The sequence below is a fragment of the Neovison vison genome, chromosome 11, assembly GCF_020171115.1.
Source record: "Neovison vison isolate M4711 chromosome 11, ASM_NN_V1, whole genome shotgun sequence".
Classification (NCBI taxonomy): Eukaryota; Metazoa; Chordata; class Mammalia; order Carnivora; family Mustelidae; genus Neogale; species Neogale vison.
This window is the reverse complement of record NC_058101.1, coordinates 119,250,477-119,264,026: the sequence shown is the minus strand read 5'-3', so window position 1 is coordinate 119,264,026 and position 13,550 is coordinate 119,250,477. Positions and strand designations below refer to the sequence as shown.

The 13,550-nt window shown below is 37.5% G+C and overlaps 1 protein-coding gene across 2 annotated transcripts; it reads left to right on the top strand.

Moving 5' to 3' along the window:
• The first annotated feature begins 543 nt into the window (after positions 1 to 543).
• Positions 544 to 9,036, top strand: SPP1 (secreted phosphoprotein 1). 2 transcript variants are annotated; one of them, XM_044224552.1, is made up of 7 exons: positions 544 to 647; positions 2,204 to 2,268; positions 2,381 to 2,419; positions 5,237 to 5,317; positions 5,608 to 5,649; positions 7,052 to 7,330; positions 8,200 to 9,036. In XM_044224552.1, the coding sequence occupies exons 2-7, from the start codon at positions 2,215 to 2,217 to the stop codon at positions 8,602 to 8,604; spliced, it is 900 nt and encodes a 299-aa protein (XP_044080487.1). In that variant the 5' UTR covers positions 544 to 647; positions 2,204 to 2,214; the 3' UTR covers positions 8,605 to 9,036. The 2 variants fall into 2 exon arrangements, with proteins under 2 accessions (XP_044080487.1, XP_044080488.1); XM_044224553.1 differs by lacking the exon at positions 5,237 to 5,317.
• The last annotated feature ends 4,514 nt before the right edge of the window (positions 9,037 to 13,550 follow it).

Below are 13,550 nucleotides of genomic sequence, written 5' to 3'. Positions count from 1 at the left end.
TGTTAGTAATGTCATTTGTCTAAATGACAAACTGCTACATACTTGAAATCAAAACACTGAGCCTGGAGTAGCAAAGGATGCAGGGAGCCTCTCTGAACTCTTCTTCTGCCTGAAAAAAAGCCTTGCACCTATTAAGCAAATTAAGCAAATTTGGTTGCATATATTATCTTATCTGTTATTTAACCTGAAAGAAACCAAAATCTATTCCATTTCATTTAAGACTGATTTATATTCTTTTTTTTTTCCTTCTAATTCAAACATTATAAACCCAAAGAACTAGTCATTCCTCCCCACTTTTTTACAGGACCCCTACATGCCCTTCCATGATGCTGAATGCTAATCCCATAAATGAAACACCTAGTTAATGATATTGTACATCAGTAATGTTTGAACTCTAGAGTAGTTTCTCTGTGTTTGCTTCTTTGTTTTTTAACCACAAAAACCAGAGGGGGAAGTGTGGGAGCAAGTGGGTTGGGCAGTGGCAAAAAAACCTCATGACACATTTCTCCGCCTCCCTGTGTTGGTGGAGAATGTCTGCAGCAGCATTTAAATTCTGGGAGGTCCTGACTGTCAGCAGCAGGAGGAGAAGGCGAGCAAGGCAGCATCATCCAGGACTGGGCTCTCTTCTCAGCCAGTCACAGAGCAAGGTAAGCCCGCACCTCGCTGTCCCAGGCATTCCGCTTCATTTCAGGGTGGGAACGGCAAGTTGTAAGGAAAAGAGCTGAACTGTAAAGCTGTTAAGCAGACTTATGCCGTTTTAGTCTTTTAATTGAGCACGCCAGATGTTTTACAGATTTCCTGAAAGAAAGGTAACTGGGAATTTTGAAAGCCAGTCATTTATATAACTCAAAAATGCTTGGAGTCCTCAAAAGAACTGAAAGATTTCTTCCAAACAAGAAAAAAAGAAAAATTCTATGCCCCTTTTGAATGACTATATATATTATTTTTAATGGGTAGATGGTGTGGAAGCATTTAAAAGGAAAAGGATCTTTAGTGGCAATGTAAACTAATAATTATGCTATGTTTCAATGATAAAATGTATCCATCCTATTTGCAAGGAAAAAAAAAACCCTTTCTGAATATTTCACTTCTGTATTTAGCTGTTAAATTCCTCACCAAGATACCTGTATGACATTATGCAGACTTATTATCATGAATAGAAAAGCTGTTGACTTTTTTCAGTGTTTTGGGTTTTGTTTCAAATTTCTAGAATGCCTTTCTTAAATAACTGAGCATTGAGACAGCTTCATTTTACCCAAAGTAAAATGGGTAAAATATAGTACCTTTTCAATAATTTAAGTTAAAAATCACACTTAAAATACATGCTGGAAAAGTGAAGAAAGCAAGTTGCTTTCTATAGTTTTATTTTCTCTCTCTTTGTGTTTTTCTTCCCTGAGAAATAAACATTCCAACAGCAGCTTATTATTTTAATTCAATTACTAATGATCTGTTTTTAGGTTAGGATAGCTGAGCTGTCACATAGTAATGGTATAATCCCTGGGACTCTAAATCTTTTTTTTTCTTTTTCTTTTAAGATTTTATTTATTTATTTGTCAGAGAGAGAGCAGAAGCACATGGAGAGCTCCAGGAGAACAGGCAGAGCAGGAAGAGGGAGAAGCAGGCTCACTGCTGAGCAAGAAGCCCCATGTGGGACTCCATCCCAGGACCCTGGGATCATGGCCTGAGCCGAAAGCAGGTGCTTAATTGACTGAGCCACCCAGGTGTCCCTGGAATTCTAAATCTTAAAGTTGAATATAGCCTTGTGAGATTCCTCTCTCCCTTGCCTAATAGTGAGAGATGGAGTAAAGAGGAGGCATTACAAATAGCAACTCAAAAGGCCATGGTGAGGGGCGCCTCGGTGGCTCAGTGGGTTATGCTGCTGCCTTCGGCTCAGGTCAGGATCTCAGGGTCCTGGGATCGAGTTCCGCATTGGGTTCTCTGCTCAGCAGGGAGCCTGCTTCCTCCTCTCTCTCTCTCTGCCTGCTTCTCTGCCTACTTGTGATCTCTCTCTGTCAAATAAATAAAGTCTTTAAAAAAAAAAAAAAGGCCATGGTGATTAAAACATATGTTTTCTCCAAAAAGTAGAAAATATTCTACAGGAAATGTATTTTATTTGTAATAATTTTGTAGTGTAATAGCATAAACAGGTATCACCATTTTACCCTACAAAGAAATCAAATATTCCTTACAAAATATTTTGCAGGAAAAATCACCATGAAAATTGCAGTGATTTGCTTTTGCCTCTTAGGCATTGCCTATGCGATTCCGGTGAGTACAACTGAATCTTAAAGGATATTTCTCAAAATAAATGAATTGTGTGCTCCCCTGTGCTAGGAACACATTCACATTATAATCTCTCTTAATCTTTTCTGTTTCAAAGATTAAGCAGGCCGATTCTGGGAGCTCTGAGGAAAAGCAGGTAAGCATCTTTCAGGTTTATCATGCAGTCAGATGATTTATGCAGCTGCACGAGAGGCACTACATACATATTTGTTGCCATTTTACTTATTTTCATAGTCATGCTGTTAATTCATAAGTATTTATTGACTACCGGCTTTCAACCTAGGCCAGTACTAAGCACAGTTACAGATGGTCACCGACTTAACGACGGTTCCACTTACAATTTTTCAACTTCATCATGGTGGGTGAGCCATATGTATTTAATGGAAACCATACTTCAAATTTTGAATTTAGATCTTTTTCTGGGCTACCGATGTATGGAACAATACTTTCTTGGGATGCTGGGCAACAGTAGTGAGTCACAGCTCCCAATCAGCCAGGCCATCACAAGGGTAAACACCGATATGCTTTCAACCATTCTGTACTCACACGACAATTCCATTTTTCACTTTTAGTATTCAATACATTAAATGAGATGTTCATGACTTTATTATAAAATGGGCTTTGTGTTATGTGCCTTTTGCCCAACTGCCAACTAATGTAAACACTCTGAGCATGTTTAAGCTCATGTTTAAGCCCTAAGAGGGGCTATGATGCACAGCAGGTTAGGTGTAATAAATCCATCTTTGACCTACCATATTTTCAGCATGTGATGAGTTCACTGGGACATACCCCCATTGCAAGTTGAGGAGGATCTGTATAGCCTTTAGTAAATACACACTCTTAACACCAAACTAGTTCTTTGGGCCATTATCATTTATGTAAAAGGAATTCTATGAAGTCATGTGACTTTTTTGTTCCATGAGTCAACATACTGTACTAGACATAGAAAATTCCATCCTTTGCTTACTGAGTTTAAAATCTGTCTCACACATTGGACAGTTTGTATGATTCATAATATCTCCTAAGATATTGGCTAAGAAACCCATTATAAAAAGAAAGGTTTTTATGCTGTTTGGATCTGTTATGCTTGTCAGCTGACTTTAACAATTTCCTAACCAAACCTAAGAGCAAATCAATAGATGTACATGCCCTTCCAAAATGGGTGAAACTGTGCCAGCCAAATAACAAATGGGCATTGTTCTGAGAAGCTCAGGCTAAAAGGCACACAGAGTTCAATCCCAGATAAACAGAATAAAGGCCTGTATAGAGTTGCCTGGGGTCACTGAAAAGAGATTGCTGAATGAAGACATTAGGAGAAGTTTGCTGCATGTGTTTGGATGTGCAACTAGGTAGGTAGAGGCATGTCTGTTTTCCAACTGATTTGAGAAAACAATAGGACAGAAAAATTAACATTTACAGAGAAGATAGAGTTCACACTATATGAGGCAAGAATTGGTGACTTTTTCATAGAATTAATGTGGCACATAAAGCCATAACAGTATAAAATTATTCAGTTCCATTGAGGAGATAAGTGAAGAGCTCAACCTTCCAGCATCCTAGAAATTTAGAGCTAGTCGGAAATATGTGAAAGTTATAAGGCTATCCCTCTGAAGATGAGCATTGTTGTCTGTGAGTGTTACGACTATCAGGGGGCTTTAATCTGTTTTGTTCACCTATATTGTCCTCATGGTACCTTGTTTTAAATCATAAATTTAACTTACAAATGCCTTCTCTCTGAGTGCATATTACATGTAGCAGCAGGAAATATATATATTAAATATATATAAATTATAACATATTTACATATCCTCTTTATATATTTTTAAATTTAAAAAAAAGAGAGAGGGAAACTTGGAACTCCTCTAGAACTCTAGTTTCACTTCTTTTAAGGCAATGAACCCTTTCCTCCAGCAAAAGCTTTCAGAGAAGCCCACTAGGACGCTGCTCCCGTTGGAGCCAGCCCTGGAGAAAAGACCAAGTGCTACTGACTGGTTGCCTCCCTGCCCCTCCCCCACCCGGTGGCTGGCTGTGAAAGGGACCCATGGAACTGGCCAGGGCTCTCATTCTCAAGGACAGGGAAGGGAAGGGATTGGCTCTGGGTGATACAGCCTAACAGATGACACTTACTCAGAGCAATTTCCATTCCTCTGTACTAGGATAGTCATTTTCCAGATACATAACTTGGCTAAAGGAAAGACCATTCCACTCACACCTCTGACACCATGGAGCAATGGAACTTCTGTGCCATGATGTTAATATTATAATAATATTATAGTTCTGCATGATCCACCCAGGGCACAACTAGACACATGTGGCTACTGAACTCACAACGTAGCTACTGCAACTGAGGAACTGACTTTTTTATTATATTCCATTTTAATTAAACAACCATATGCTATACGACCGGAGGATACTGTATCAGACAACCAGCCTCAGAGAGTTCCTCCTTGTTCCATAGAGGGAACAGTGAAGATCACCACTAATTAAGGGCACCTCTGCTTTAGACGTGCTTTATCTGAGGGGATATTTCAGCTAGCAAGCACAGGACAGGAATGCCTGGTGTCCAGCAGGCACACAATGCCTCTTTGAGAAGAGCTAGTCTGCATGGGTTTGAACCCCGACTCTGCCACTTAATTTCTTTGTGGCTGAGTTTCTCTTGATCTGTAAAATGGGAATAATGATACCTATCTCACAGGGGGTTGAGAGGATTAAATGAATATTTGTAAATCACTTTGAAAGGATGCCTGATCTAAGGCAGTACTATATAAGAGTGTATTAAATGAATCTGCAGGAGAAAGGAAATGTGAGGTGTCTCAGGCTCTGGTTGACCATAGAGAGGCATATTACGCTTATCTATCAAGATCAGTGAAGTACAGTTGTTTTTTCAGTTTATCACTTAGAGATCCTTATGTTTCTTTCTTTAATAATGACAAATATGCAACATTTTTTGTAGCTTTACCACAAATACCCAGGTGCTGTAGCTACATGGCTAAAGCCTGACCCATCTCAGAAGCAGACTTTCCTAGCGCTACAGGTATTTTTAATTTTAACTAATTTTAAGAATTAAATTTCTCACAATTAAAGAACAACAACAAAAAGCAGCCATCATGCAGGCCACTCGGGCCAATTAAACAGACCTTCCTGCCTGTCAGTAAATGTGAGCTTAAGATAGCAACTGATCTGGTTATGTCAGCTTTTCCCCACTTCAAGCCACCCACTTATGAGGCTGAAAAATAAGACCTGCTTTGGATAGTAAAGGCTAACTTTTGAATTAAAATATGAGATATTTTTGATATAAACTGATATGTGTCCCTCCTTCTTCAGAACACTGTGCTCTCTCAAGAAAATGATGATTTTCAACAGAAGGTGAGTCCTCACCGTGAGTCAGAAGCCGTCCATGCCATAGAGAGATGAAAGAAGCCACTCTTTCTCCTAATGACAAGGCCTGAGTTTGATTCTGACAATATTCTATTAGCAAAAGTTACAGTAAATTGCCAATTTAAAACCTGCTCCAAAAAAAAATGTATTTACTAACCTTTAGAAATACCAGTTTTCATTATCATATGATCTCTCTGATATGAGGAATTTGAGAGGCAGCGCAGGGGGCTGTTGGGGGTAAGGAGGGAAAAAATGAAACAAGATGGGATTGGGAGGGAGACAAACCATAGGAGACGCTTAATCTCAGGAAACAAACCGAAGGCTGCTGGGGGATTGAGAGGGAGGGTTAGGGTGGCTGGGTGAAGGACATTGGGGAGGGTATGTACTATGGTGAATGCTGTGAATTGTGTAAGACTAATGATTTACAGACCTATCCCCCCAAAGCAAATAATACATTATATGTTAATTAAAAAAAAAAAAAGAAAAGAAAGAAATACCAGGTTTCTTCAGATAAGTTTAGTGTAGCAGGAAATGTTTACTAATGTCTGTTATTTGAAATAGTAAGCCTCTTAACATTTTCTTTAAGGTATTTTGTAAATGTCTTATCAACTATCTGATAAGCATCTAATAATGCCTTACGAAAGCCAAGATTTTAATCTCAGGGGAACATTTCTGTTCCTAACATAATGGTTTAGGTGACAGCTATTGTTTTTTATTAAGACTATTGATATATTTGCTAAACAAAGAGATAAGTTAAATTTGTTTTCCTTAACATCTGTTTAAATATGCAAAGAATCTCTAAGTAGGAAAGTTAGATAAATAATCCAGTTTATTTGCTAATCAGAAGTTTAATAGATATTCAGTGATTAATTTGGTTGACAGCTTTGAGTTGCAGTTGACAGACAAGCATAATGGAGTCACCTCTTGCTTATGCCTGCTGATAAGGGGGTGGTTTTAGGTTTTGGTATATGCATTAATACATGGATGCTCCAATCTCCTGAGAATTCTCATTTCAAATAAAAAGTAATCTCACAATTATGTATCTGTATTCATTTCATCATTGAATTTGGTAATTTAAATGATGTCTAATATGAATAAGGAAAAGCAATGTTATCCATGGAAACATTATACTCACATATATGGCTTGAAAATGTCTATGAAAGTAATTATTTGTGGAAGAGCAAGAAAAATACCTCAGATTATGATCCATTCATCCTGGTGTTAAAAAAGAAGTTGGAAGATACTCACTTTGCTCCTAGAAACCACTGAATACACTGTTACAAATGCAAAGATTCTGAAACCAAATTAGTCTGTAAGACAAATGCACCAGGAAAGACTAAGGGAAAATAAAAACTATTACCCCAATTTTTCTGGCCATCTTGTTTTTCAGACCCTCTCAAGCAAGTCCGAGGAAAGCCATGAGGACGTGGATGACGATGACAGAGATGATGTGGACAGTCAGGATTCTGTGGATTCCGATGACGTAGATGATGACTCGAAGCAGTCTGATGAGTCTGATGAAGTGGTCACTGATTTTCCCACTGACATTCCAGCAACCCAATTTTTCACTCCATCTGTCCCCACAAGAGACTCAAATGATGGCCGAGGTGATAGTGTGGCTCATGGACTAAGGTCCAGATCGAAGAAGTCCTACACATATGAAGTCCAGGTAAATCCTTAAACAGACACAGAAGATATTTATGACTTGAGCCCTATTCTAGGAAACCAGAGTGTGTCTATTCACATTCATTTATTCATTCATTCATTCAGTAGGAATTATTAATTTATGACTTTTTAAAGTTTTTAAACATTATTTATTGTAGAGAGAGAGCAGGAGGAGGGGAAGCGGTGGGGGGGAAGACAGACAAGCAGGCTCTACCCTGAGCTCACAACCTGAGCCAAAATCAAGAGTCTGGTGCTCAACCGACTGAGCCACCCAAGTGCCTCTAATTTATGACTATTGAACACGAAACATTTTTTCATTTGGTGATTTTACATTTAAGTTCATGCAATTTCTCCCTACTTTTGTCTCTCAATAACAATGATCTTTTCCCAAATCCTGGCTCTAAAGCATTTATTCTGTTCACTTTTTTAGATTAAAGAAAACAACTTTGGAAAACAGCAACTATTTTCACAATATAATGGTCATGCTTTGAAGTTAAATACCTGAGATGAACTGTAGGGTTGCAAATTTTGCTTAATCTATAGTTGAAGGATCTGAATTTGACACATAGCCTTGCCACTTACTAATCGTTTTACTCTTTCACTTTTTTCACTTTCCCTTTATGTAAAACAGAGATCATGAGACCTACATCATAGTCTTTATCATATGCATAATTGATGTATCTATTAAACTAAAGGAGATGAATATGTGAAAAGACTCGGTTAAAAACAAAGTAACACGCTAGTCCTGTTTTCTGCTGCAGCCAAATTTAGACAATTTTCAGTATAATTGGTCTAAAAGTTAGAAAGCAGAATTAGACTATTCCCATCCTTGGTTCTTCATTTAATTCTTCTTCCATTTGTTCTGTGATTCAGTATCCTGATTCTACAGAGGAGGACTTGACATCACTTGTGAAAAGTGAGAGTACGGAAGATGACTTCAATGCCGTCCTTCTTTCCCAGACAGTGCGGGGAACTTCTGACAGGGACAGCCACGCAAGATACAGTCAGGAAACCAGTCAGATGGATGACCATAGTATGGAAACCAAGGGCCGCAGGCACACCAGGGAGTATAAGCTGAGAGCAAGTGATGAGAGCAGTAAGCATTCCCATGAGATTGGTAGTCAGGAAAATTCTGAAGTCAGCAGTGAACTCAGCAGCCAAATTGTTCAAAGCCACGAAAATAAGCAGGTTCTAGACTCCGGGAGTGTGGAAGAAGATAAACACCTGAAATTTCACATCTCTCGTGAACTAGACAGTGCATCTACTGAAGTCAATTAGATGGAGAAAATGCAATTTCTTACTCTGCTTTTAGTAAAAAGAAAAAATACACTGTAGCAGGATGGGAGACAATATGAAATGCTTATTTCTCAGCTTAGTTGGTGAAGGTATATGTATATGGATCTGGAAAGAGATACCAGTTTTGATCATTAGTTTAGTGTGTGGCTTCACGGTAACAGCCTTGTAAACTAAAAGCTTCAGGGTTTGGTCTATGTTCTTTTCATATAAGAAACGCAAGCTGTCACGGCATTGTAATGTTTGCTCTTCTTTTATGAATAGAAATGTATGTAGAAACAAAATACTTTTACACACTTATAAAAAGAGAATATAAAACTTTACGTCACTATAACATTTGTTTTTTAAATTAGTGTATATTTGGTTGTGATTATTTTTTGTGTGTGTGTGAATAAATCTTAGTCTCAAATATAATGACTTTAGTGGTATCTTTTTCTTTTTTTTTCTTTTTCTTTTCTTCTTTTTATTTTCCCACAACTTTATTGAAATATAAATGATTTATAACATTGTGTAAGTGTAAAGTATAGCACATGACAATTTGATACACTCATACTGAAAATGATCACCACCATTGCACTAGCTAACACCGCTAACTTGTCACCTTCTCAGTCCTGTTACATAACCATCATTTCTTTTTTGTGGTGAGAGCATTCAAGATATACTGTCTTAGCAATCACTTACTACTTTAGCGAACCGGCTAAGCTTAGTAGAGAGCAATCCGGGGTTTGACGGGTCAACCGTACAGATTCTGGCTGAGTTAAAGTTCCTAGTTACAGAAAGAGAATTCAAGTTGGGGTTGATATTCAGCCAGAAATCCTCCAATCATGCCGGACTCTTTAACGCAGGAAAACACCTTTTTCTCATTTTTACAAAGCTGATATAAAAGGTAACGAAATCCTAGCTGCAATCACAAATCAATTTTATTGTTTTTCTTCACTCACCATTAATTTGCTCAGTAAATTTATTGCTTTTTTGTCCTTGGATGAAAATTTGATAGGTTCCATAGCAGTTTTTTCCCTAGCTATTTTGATCAACCATAGATAATAAGCAGTCCTCTTGTACTGGAAAACTTTAAAATGCAGTTTCAGGTAATAAGCAAGATTTTCAATTTCATTCAAAACTGGAAGTTCTGGAAGCCTGAAGTGGGACAAGAATCTTTACTTCCATGTCTTACTCCTCTGCTCTTTCTAAAACTAGAAATTTCACTTGGAAATTTTAAAATTCTCTATTAAGTAACTTTTAGGACAAAAGGGGAAAAATTAAGGGGCAGATTTTCTAAAAAAGAATCATAATGAAAACACAAAATCAATTGATTATAGTTAAATCAGTTCAACTGATTATAGTTAAATCAGAAAAGCCATGGTCTTAAATTCATGCAGCAACAGGCACATTAAAAAATGAAAATAAAGAGGCGCCTGGGTGGCTCAGGGGTTTAAGCCTCTGCCTTCAGCTCAGGTCATGGTCTCAGGCTCCTGGAATCGATACCCGCATCTGGCTCTCTGCTCAGCCAAGAGCCTACTTCCCTCTCTCTCTCTCTGCCTGCCTCTCTGCCTACTTGTGATTTCTGTCTGTCAAATAAATAAATAAAATCTTTAAAAAGAAAAAAGAAAAGAAATAAATTGAGCTCCCATCTTAAAAATTAGAAAAGAACAAGTAAAAAAAAAAGAAAGAAAGAAAAAAAAGTAAAACAAAATAAAGGGAAGGAAGGAAATAATAAATTTAAAAGCAAAAGTAATGAGGTAGAGAAGAGAAAAATAGTAGAAACTAATAAATGAAAATGCTAGCTTTTTGTAAAAACAACAACAGCAAAATAGATAAACCTTTAACTCACCTAGTAAAGGAAGGAAGGCAGAAAAAAACAAATAAGAAATACAAGCAAGAAGATAACCAATGACACTGGTAAGTTTTTAAATATTGAAAGAGACTACTTTACACAACTCCATACAAATAAAATGGAAGACCTAAGTAAGTTGGATTATTTTCTAAGAAAATACAACTTATCACCATTGGCCTTGCTATATGTAGAAAGCATAAATAGACAGATTTCCATAGAGGAAAGAGAAAAAGTTACCAAGGAACTAACTATAAAGACCAGATCCAAATGATTTTACAGGGAAATTCTATGAAAACTTCAAAGACCAGATAAGCCCAATCCCATTTAAATTATAGCACAGAGGAAAACTCTCAAATGATCTCTAAGAAACAAATATAATTCTGACACCCACACCTGGTTAGATTATAAACACACGCATACACATGAAAATTATAAAGCAGTCTTACTCATGACTAGCAACGGAACAATTCTAAATAAAACCTCAGCAAACAGAATCTAAAATCAAGTTTAAAGACTGCATCATAATCAAGAAGAGCTCATCCCCAGACAATGAAGCTTCAATATTTGTAAATTCATTCCTATAGTTCATCATGTAGTTAGATCTAAGAACAAAGATGTTATGCAATTAGATAGATGTAGAGATGACAAAAAGGACTTTGCGTTAATGAGCTTTTACCAGGATGAAAATAGTAATTAACAGCCCCAACAGCTCAGTGACTTACAGGGTTGAATACTTTTCTCGTTCTCACTCACCAGTCTGTGGGTTATCAGGGATGCTTATGCTTCTGGCTTCAGGATGGACTCAGGTCTGCTCCCCATGCTTCTCCATTTGAGATCAGCAACTATCAGGGGCCTGTCTTTCGGATGGTAGAGGTGGAAACACAAGAGGGGTGAGCAGAAACATAGAATGTTTCAGACTCTGAACTTGACACACTATGACTATTGATCGTTTAAAGCAAGCCACATGCTCACACGCAAAACCAGTGTACAGGTGAAGTATTCTCTCCCAACAATAAATCATGATAGAAGAAGGGAAAAAAGAAACAATTGTGAACACATAGTAAAATGTAGCACAGCCTTTGACAAATTTCAACACTCATTCTTAATTTCAGAAAAATAACATACAAATTAAGATACACTTTCTTAACAAAATTAAATATTTTATACCTCAGTTTAAAAACCAGCATCCTACTTAATGGAGAAAAAATTTTCATTAAGATCAAGGACAAAGCAGTTATGTCCACTGATGTCCTCTATGTCCTTTGATATACTTTGATATGTAGCAAAGTATTAGAGATAAGTTAATAATCATAAACATTCAGATGCATAAAACTTGAGAAAGACGAGATATAAATTATATCTCTATGTAGATCATGTAATACTACACTTAGAAAACAAAGAATCAGTACTAAAGATAACAATTTCTGTAAAGTACCATAATATAAAGTTTACCTGAAACATATACACAAAAATGCAAACAGTAACCATTTAAAAGATACAATGTCATTCAATATAGAAACAAAAAAGAATAAAACACTTAAGGAAATGTGCCAAAACTATATTAGAAAAACTTCAGTAAGTGAAAAAGCTAAAAAAATAAGCTTGAAGCTAAAAAAGGCTTGAAGAAATTGAAAGACATCATTTGTTCTCGTATAAAACAACTCAACACCATAAAGATGACAATCCTCTTCAAGTAATACATAAATGTGATTCCAATTAAAATAAAGGTAAACTTCTTCCTAGAGCGTTGCAAGCTAATTCTAAAGTTCATATGGAAAAATAAACATGTAATAATGGAAGAAAAAATCCTGAAAAATAAAAGCTGTAAGAGAGGACTAGCCCTAACACATATTAACTCAGACTATAAAGCCTCTCTAATAAAAACACTGTGGTATGGGCAAACAAATAGAGTGGGAAGGGAATAGAAAATCCAAAAATAGACCCAAATATATATGGAAACTACTAGAGGGCATCCAAGATAATTTGGGGGAAAAAATGGACTTTTAAATAAATGGTGTTGAGTGACTGGATATTCATTTGGAAAAAAAGTAAAATTGGATCCATATCTCACACTACACAGCAGAATAATCTCCAAATAGACCAGAAATGTAAATTTAAAAGGAAACTATAAAAACATTAGAGAAATACGTGAGAAAGTTACTTTATAACTTGGGTGTGGGGAAGCTTTCCTAACTATGAGAAGACTCAATCCCACATCAACTGCTATAAACTAAATGTTCATGTCCCTCCAAAATTTGTAATTTGGAACCTAATCCCCTAAAACAAGGGTGTTAGGGTCAGGGACTTCGGGAAGTGACTAGGTCATGAGAGTGCAGTTCTCACTAATGGGATCAGTGTCCTTAGAAGAGAGACCCCAAGAGTTCCCTGGCCCCTTCCACCATGGGAGGTCACAGTAAGAAGATGGCTGTCTATGAACCAGGAAGCAGGCTGTTACCAGACACCAACTCTATGGAGGCCTTGATCTTGAATTTCTCAGCCTCCAGAACTGTGAGAAATAAGTGTCTATTGTTTATATAAAGCAGCAGGTCTTTTTGGTATTTTTGTTATGGTAACTCAAACAAGCTAAGACACCCCGATCCTTGAACTCATCATCAGTGGGCTGCCCCTTGGGCTCCCATTATATTTGCTTCATTTGCCACTTCATCACAATCAGCCACAGGCGATAGCTTTATTAATTATGCTGTCCCTGCCTGCCATAGAATACAAGCATTCCATTTCCTCCTGGCAAGCAGCTCCACACTGGGCTCAAAGCCAAGGACATACAGGTTAATCCAATGAATCCTCAAAACTAAGGTTCAGACTTCGTGAGAGAGAATGGCTGGTAGCCTAGGGGATGGCGGAGAAGTTTGTCACGTTATCCTGGGCCGCAGCCGGTTTATAGCTGGCGGGCGGACGCTGGTCAATGGGACATGTCCCATTGGGGCACCGGGAGGCTGAGGCTGGCAAGCAGGAAACCATGCACCACGACTGCAGAGCAAGGAGTCAGGAAGGAGTCAGGAAAGCTCAAGGGAGAGTAAGGGACCCTGGGTGTTCTTGTGTTGGCCTAGGGGTGGCCCCACTGAAACAGCAGAGAGAT

Coding starts and splice junctions, on each gene's coding strand:
- SPP1 (XM_044224552.1), top strand. CDS start 2,215: ATGAAAATTGCAGTGATTTGCTTTTGCCTCTTAGGCATTGCCTATGCG. Junction 2,420..5,236: donor GGAGCTCTGAGGAAAAGCAG/GTAAGCATCTTT, acceptor CATTTTTTGTAG/CTTTACCACAAATACCCAGG. Junction 5,318..5,607: donor AGACTTTCCTAGCGCTACAG/GTATTTTTAATT, acceptor CTCCTTCTTCAG/AACACTGTGCTCTCTCAAGA.